Source organism: Salvelinus namaycush, chromosome 28 (assembly GCF_016432855.1).
Source record: "Salvelinus namaycush isolate Seneca chromosome 28, SaNama_1.0, whole genome shotgun sequence".
In the NCBI taxonomy this organism is placed as follows: Eukaryota; Metazoa; Chordata; class Actinopteri; order Salmoniformes; family Salmonidae; genus Salvelinus; species Salvelinus namaycush.
The window spans coordinates 20,766,074-20,774,000 of NC_052334.1; the positions used below are offsets into that span (position 1 = coordinate 20,766,074).

A 7,927-nucleotide genomic window follows, 5' to 3' on the forward strand; every position below is an offset into this window, starting at 1 on the left:
TCACTACCGAGTTCCAAACTGCCTCTGGAACCAATGTTAGCACAATAACTGTTCGTCAGGAGCTTCATGAAATGGGTTTCCATGGCCAAGCAGCCGCACACAAGCCTAAGATCACTACGCGCAATGCCAAGCGTCGGCTGGAGTGGTGTAAAGCTCGCCGCCATTGGACTCTGGAGCAGTGGAAACACATTCTCTGGAGTAATGAATCACGCTTCACCATCTGGCAGTCTGACAGACTAATCTGGGTTTGACGGATGCCAGAAGAACGCTACCAAATTAGACTGTAAAGTTTGGTGGTGGAGGAATAATGGTCTGGGGCTGTTTTTCATGGTTCGGGCTAGGCCCCTTAGTTCCGGTGAAGGGAAATCTTAACGGATAACGCTACCTGCCCGAATGCATAGGGGCAACTGTAAAGTTTGTGGACAAGGAATAATGGTCTGGGGCTGTTTTTCATGTGAAGGGAAATCTTAACGCTACAGCATACAATGGCATTCTAGACGATTCTGTGCTTCCAACTTTATGGTAACAGTTTGGGGAAGGCCCTTTCCTGTTTCAGTATGACAATGCCCCAGTGCACAATGCGAGGTCCATACAGAAATGGTTTGTCGAGATCGATGTGGAAGAACTTGACTGGCCTGCACAGAGCCCGGAACACAACTCCATCGAACACCTTTGTGGTGAATTGGAATGCCGACTGCAAGCCAAGCCTAATCACCCAACATCAGTGCCCGACCTCACTAATGTTCTTGTGGCTGAATGGAAGCAAGTCCCCGCAGCGATGTTTCAACATCTAGTGGAATGCCTTCCCATAAGAGTGGAGGCTGTTATAGCAGCAAAGGGGGGACCAACTCCATATTAATGCCCATGATTTTTGAAGGAGATGTTGGACGAGCAGATGTCCACATACTTTTGGTCATGTAGTGTACCTGCAAAAATGTGGCATTTTGTCCATTAAGTATATAATGTGGAACTGATTGTGCATGGCTGATTATAATATGAGTTTGTTTCTTACTTTACATGTTACTCTTACATGAGTCTCACGCCTAAGTGAGTAATATACATAATTGTATACAGTTCATACATGTAGCCTACATGGGTGTAGATAGTTCTGTAAACCAAAGTCTAACAAACCTATTAGTCTTATATACTGATGATGTTATTTTGATCTAACAGTTTTGTGTAGACCAAACATTGTATGTATAGACTAAAACAATGCCCAAACGAACAGTGATCTTCCATCTTGTGATCCCAGTTCACATATCTAATGCAGTAACGCAGGGCACATTTTTACATCCATCTGTTTGTATGAAGTGAGCAGTTGTGAGATGAGGTGAAGTGTATGAGCACTGAGTGATTGGAATGGCTGTGTGCTGAGCCATGTTGAGTTGGGTCAGCTTGTTCTTGTTAACTCCCAAGAGTCTGTGTCACAGTGAATGTAGCATTGTGGCTGAGTGACAACTTCACACCAAGGCACTATCTAGTTGTTCATTGCTCTTCTGAGAACTGTCTCACTTGAATACAATATAACACTGTTCTGGATCTATGCTTGTCCAGTGTTTTCACCTGGAGCTCAGAGGTGTCATGCATGTGACGGGCACTGATGGCAACTGTCATTTGGCATTTTCACAGGTAAATGTAAATAAGGTATGTATCAGGTCAACGTAGGTAACATATTGGTATGCACTACCTTCAGACCGAAGAAATTGTTTTTTTCCCCTTGTTCCCACACCTTGGTTTAATACAGAGACAATAATATGAGTGGTATATTAGCATTCTGACCTTGTACCCCATACAGAAGTCCATGCATTTAGAATGCAGCTTTGGACTGGATTGAATTATCGAGATCATCAAGTCATGTAGAGGGCTTTTCCACATCCTTGTTTCTATGATACCCAGAAGTCTCCCATTTCTTAGAGCACGTGTCTTGAAAGACAAAAGCCTGCGCACCCTGTATATGAGCTTAAGATCCCTCATCTAAACCCTAAACTAACCATGACCCTGAGTCTTTCCTTCCTTTCCCTTCCTCCCCCAGGCATAACCACTGTGCTGACCATGACCACCATCAACACTCACTTGAGAGAGACTTTACCCAAAATCCCCTACGTCAAGGCTATAGACATCTACCTGATGGGCTGCTTCGTGTTTGTCTTCCTCGCCCTGCTGGAGTACGCCTTTGTCAACTACATCTTCTTCGGACGGGGGCCTCACTTGCAGAAAAAGGTGGCAGAGAAAGCAGCTCAAACCAATAACGAAAATAAGAGCCGATTGGAGAGTAACAAAGTGCAGGTAGGAGTGGGGGGTCTCGCGTTTCGTATTCAAAGTCTCTGGCATATGAAAATCAACAAAAAAGACAAGAGTTGGCATTATGGGCTTAAATGTTTTCCAAACTTCAAATGATCAAAGCTCATGGTCTGTTGTGTTCTGTAATATATTGTGACCTCACTTCCTTGTCCCATCTCCCTCCCCAGGTGGACGCCCACGGCAATATCCTCCTGACCAATCTGGAGATCCGTAACGAGATGGGCGGGATGGGTGGCATGGCCGGGATGACCGGGGCTGAAATGATAGGGGCTCTCAACGACCCGCGGGCCACCATGTTCTCCTACGACAGCGCCAGCATACAGTACCGTAAGCCCATGGCCAGCCGAGACCTGTACGGTCGACCAGCCCTCGACCGGCCAGTCGGCCACAAGAAGAGTCGTTTGAGGAGGAGGGCATCGCAGCTCAAAGTCAAGATCCCTGACCTGACGGACGTCAACGCCATAGACAAGTGGTCCCGTGTCATCTTCCCTATCGCCTTCACCTTCTTCAACCTGGTCTACTGGCTGTACTACGTCCACTAGGGTGCGTGGCTATTCCCGCTAGAGGTTTGTTTAGCTAGCTAGGTTCTTGTACAGCAAGGGTAAAAGAGAGGGGAGTTAATTTCAGCCCCGTTTGTATGACTTCTGTTTGAGGAATGCGAGGTGAAGCGGATGTCTTTTCAATGTAAATACAATTTATTATATGATATAAATATATATATATAAAAAAAGAGAAGTATAATTTAATAAATTCTCTCACCTTTTTGCTGTATTTATCCGTACAAAATAGAAATAGTGAAAATTAGTACAGAATTAAGAGGCGGTGAAAGTGTTCACCTGCATTTGTAAGTCTGAACTTTGTGCCAAAAATGGACTTTGGTGACTTCGTTGTTACTCTTAGGCTGCAACTGCATTTTATTTGTTAGGAAATCCTGTTCTCACCTTATTTCCTCTCAGCCTCTGCATGTGGACCGTAATACAACTTTTATTTGCTTCTAAAGAGAAAAAAAAACATTGCAAAAACTGTGGGTAATAACAAATACATTTTTCTCTTAGTTAAACCCTATCTTGTTATTGAAGCAAATCCTTGCTGAGTAAAACTTCATCTTGTGGTTTAGGAAGTCCTTGTTTGGTTGAACTCATCTCTGTGAATAAGGTAGTTCTCATTTGTTTTAAATATGAATAAGTTCATCCTCAATTAAGTATTTACTCTTCCTCCCATGATTAAGGCAGTTCTCATTGTGTTGAGTCCACACCTTGTGACTAAGGCGGTATTCAGTGAGTTGAAGAACATGCTACCTTGCATGTTCTTAATGTGTGACATGATTTTGTTGGTTAATGCTAGATGCATGTGTGCTTACCGGCTTTTTGCACTGTAAAACAAAGCCCGTTTTCTTTCCTTTGTATGAAACCTTAGCAAAGGCTCCATAGTTGAGCCTACCTGTATTATAAATCATTCTACTGTATGCTTTTGAACAATCATTGCATTTAGGGTAAGTACAGGACAGAAGTGAATTGGAAATCAACTAATCTTAAAAATCTAAATTTGTTCAAATTTGTATCAATTCTCACAGCGTCTGTGAGCATGTAAAATGTAATTTTCTTTAAAAGAAATCAGGTAAAGAATGACTTATGATGTCACCATGCTTTCGAAACCACATCAAAATGCGCAAGCCCTGATAATACATGCTGTAGATGGTTGAGCCAAGTGCAGCCAACACAAAATCTCTGTTCAAATACACAGTACTGTACAGCGTATTTACACATAGTATAGTAACCTATAGTGCAGCTCGGCTATTCAAAAAGTTATATGTTAAATGGCAAACACAAGTACATATACTAACATTAACATTATACTAAATTATCTCCACTCATAAACACCTTGGCCTCTGTGAAAACTGTTCCAGCATCAGAAAAACTGACATAGCATAAAATGGGATATTCTACAGCTATAAGATTTGGCATGGAAATCCCATTGGCCTCATTGCTTTGGTGCATAAAAAGAACAGGAGCGGTGTGCTGAGGTTATATATTTATTTGGATTTCAATGAATTTGTTCACTCCCCTGTAATTATACTCAAGCCTGATGATCAATTGTATGAACCTGAACAATTCCCTGTAATTCTCACTTGATTCATTGCTGGTTTCATTGCTATTGTAGAAAAAGCTGTGCCAGAATGGGTACTATATCAGTTCAACAAAACAAATAAGATAAGTAGTTATAGCCTTGTAACGGTGTAATTTGGTAGCATTAAAGGGCAGCAATTAGTGTCACAATAGATGCATTTAGTAAGCTTATAAAGTATGCTATGTGGCTGTAAATTAAATTACATTAGGTTGGACTCTATTACATCCTTTGGAACCTTACAATTTGGATGATGGGGAAAAAGCTAAACTGGCCTCGGCAGCATTCTAAGCAATCCTAACTTTTATTTACTCAATGATAATATCCTGCAGTTCTCTCTGTTTGGCAGGCCATGTTACATTCAGATCTGGCCAGTCAATGTCTACGGCTCTCAGATGATGACAATTTATCACATTTGAAACTAAAATATCTTCATTTTTCTGAATAAACAATGGTAGTGTTTCTTTCCCTTTACAATATAACAGGGTACTTTACCATGGCTAAAATGCTTTTGCTCATGACTATTGCTTTGCTATCACAATGGCCAGTGACTATTTTGATGTAACTACTTTATTATTATAATAATGGGTGGATTCCAAGTAGACGTGTGAACTGCTTGTGTTATCAGGGCTTACAAAAAAAGCTAAACCAGATAGGCTTCTACAGGACACAATAAGTAGCAGTGTGCTCTCTCCTCATGGCTGAATATTGTGCCTTTAACAAGAATCTCAATATTTTCACAGGGTTTAACTTAACTTATAACTAGTGTGTAGAATTTAAAAGAAAGAACTTGTACTTTTTTTAGAGAAGATGAAGAAATGAAACTGTGGTCAACTACACTGAGACTGACTTTTATGATGCTCTAAATACATATTCAAAGTAGATAGTGGTCAGACATTCCAGCATTTATGATGACAATCTGTAAATTCAATGCAGAAAATGTCCTGCAAGTTTGGTTCTGTTGCTGTTACTGTCGTTGTTTTCAGGTGGAATGGAATTCTATGGACTGGTGAAAGAAAATATTGTCTTTCCACTCAGCAAAGACTCGCTTAACAGATAGGACGTGTTTTCTTTGGACGGCCATAGCAAAATGGAAGCCTTAACAACAGGCTTCCCTCAAGCTTCCAAGGGATAAGGAAATGTACTAAACTCTATTGTGTAAAATTACTGTAAAAATAATTCTGATGCTCTATATGTGCTCTCATGTGTAAAGGAGAGTGTGTGTTTCTGAGAGAGTGTGTGTTTGAGTGCGCTAGAGTGTTTGTACTGCAAGCATGTGTTTTTCTGCTTGGTAATGTGTACAAGCAAGCATTTGCAACTGGGAATGTGTGTGCAAGTATGTTTGTGTCTGCGTGTGAGAGAACATCTTTGTACAAATCCTTTGTTTGACATTGTAAGGACTTTGATCAAAATAGAATTCAAATAAAATAACTGACATCTCACCAACCCAATAAAAGACTGAGCTTCACTCTCATTTAACAATATTAACTGCAAAAGTGGCTAAGTTTGTCTGCGATATAGTGCTGTTTGCTAAACTGTATCTTCAATTCAGTGCTAAAACTTAACCTGGGAGACATAACTTAAACTTCCACTGGTATACACCCATTCTGTACTGGCATATTTAGAAGTACATTTTTATTATCCTCTGGTATACACCCATTCTGTACTGGCATATTTAGAAGTACATTTTTATTATCCTCTGGTATACACCCATTCTGTACTGGCATATTTAGAAGTACATTTTTATTATCCTCTGGTATACACCCATTCTGTACTGGCATATTTAGAAGTACATTTTTATTATCCTCTGGTATACACCCATTCTGTACTGGCATATTTAGAAGTACATTTTTATTATCCTCTGGTATACACCCATTCTGTACTGGCATATTTAGAAGTACATTTTTATTATCCTCTGGTATACACCCATTCTGTACTGGCATATTTAGAAGTACATTTTTATTATCCTCTGGTATACACCCATTCTGTACTGGCATATTTAGAAGTACATTTTTATTATCCTCTGGTATACACCCATTCTGTACTGGCATATTTAGAAGTACATTTTTATTATCCTCTGGTATACACCCATTCTGTACTGGCATATTTAGAAGTACATTTTTATTATCCTCTGGTATACACCCATTCTGTACTGGCATATTTAGAAGTACATTTTTATTATCCGTGATCTAAGATAAAAACTCAAGCTACTGAGCAAAGAGGAATCAGTCTCTCCAGGATTCTGCGATGACAATTATTTTTGCAAAATCAACAATTCCCTGCATATTATGCGAGGGCTTGCAAATTTGACGAATCACCGAACAATTTCTGCATAAAACAGTCAAATCATTGCAGTATTATTGCATGAAACTGACTCATCACCTCAGTACAAAAAAAGAAGGCTCGCACTTTCAACCAATCACCGCATAATATGGTTAAATGAAGCGACACGTCAACAAAACTTTTCCCTTGTCAGCACATTTTGGCGACAAATGGGACAAAATCACTGCATATTGCCATGCTAAATTGCAGAATTGCTGCAGCAAAATAACGCATATTTGTCTGCAAATATCACAAAAACTTCCTGCGGAATCATACAAAGACGGAGTAATGACAGACCAGTTAGTAGGGCCATGCACTGTAGTGCCACTCATTAAAAATCAGACAGGCTGCCATCTAATCTACTGTAGGGGCACGGCTATGACACAAACGTCACCTTGTGATAACGATCCACAGTTACTCAGAGTTTACGAGTTTTGGATTTAATTGCCTTTATTACACAAAGTGGGCAGTGTGTGTGTGTCCGAAACCATGTGACAATTTTGGGATGGGTCTTCAAAATAAAGCCTTCGGACATTTTGACCTTATTGCATTGAGGGGGAAAAAATTTGATTTGTTTTTATGGCCTGTGTAACATATCAGCGCGGTTCAGTTTGCATGGTTACCATGACCTATTAGGACAGCCTCATGAGGACAATGACGACATAAGCTGCGCGATGATCAAATCACAAGCAACATTTGGCAGGCTGTCAGGACACTTCTATTAAACAAGCTTTAGGTCAGCGACGTTCTGGTTTTTGCTCTAACACTACACTGCTGATTCAAATGATCAAAGCTTGATGATTAGTTGATTATTTGAATCAGCAAAAACCAAAACGTGTACCACTTGGGGTCCCCAGGACTGAGTTTGGGACATGCTGCTTCAGGGCATTATGCTTCTGGTTGTGTGTGCGCGCAGGCGTTCAGACATTATACTTTTGGTTGTCTGTGTGTGCGCATTCAGGCATTATGCTTGTGTGTGTGTGTGTGTGTGCGTGCGCGTTCAGGCATTATGCTTCTGTGTGTGTGTGTGTGTGTGTGTGTGTGTGTGTGTGTGTGTGTGTGTGTGTGTGTGTGTGTGTGTGTGTGTGTGTGTGTGTGTGGCATTTTGCTTCTTGTTGTGTGTGCGCGAGTTCAGGCATTATGCTTCAGGTTGTGTGTGTGCGCGTTCAGGCATTATGCT

The 7,927-nt window shown here is 40.6% G+C and overlaps 1 protein-coding gene across 2 annotated transcripts in view; it reads left to right on the plus strand.

The window, feature by feature from the left end:
- The window catches only part of LOC120023509 (gamma-aminobutyric acid receptor subunit beta-1-like), a 70,688-nt gene extending 67,845 nt beyond the window's left edge, over nucleotides 1-2,843 (plus strand). For both annotated transcript variants that reach the window (XM_038967535.1, XM_038967534.1), the window contains exons 8-9: nucleotides 2,033-2,280; nucleotides 2,469-2,843. In XM_038967535.1, the coding sequence (XP_038823463.1) occupies nucleotides 2,033-2,280; nucleotides 2,469-2,843 (623 nt within the window). The remainder of the gene's footprint in view (nucleotides 1-2,032; nucleotides 2,281-2,468) is intronic.
- Nucleotides 2,844-7,927: the final 5,084 nt, after the last annotated feature.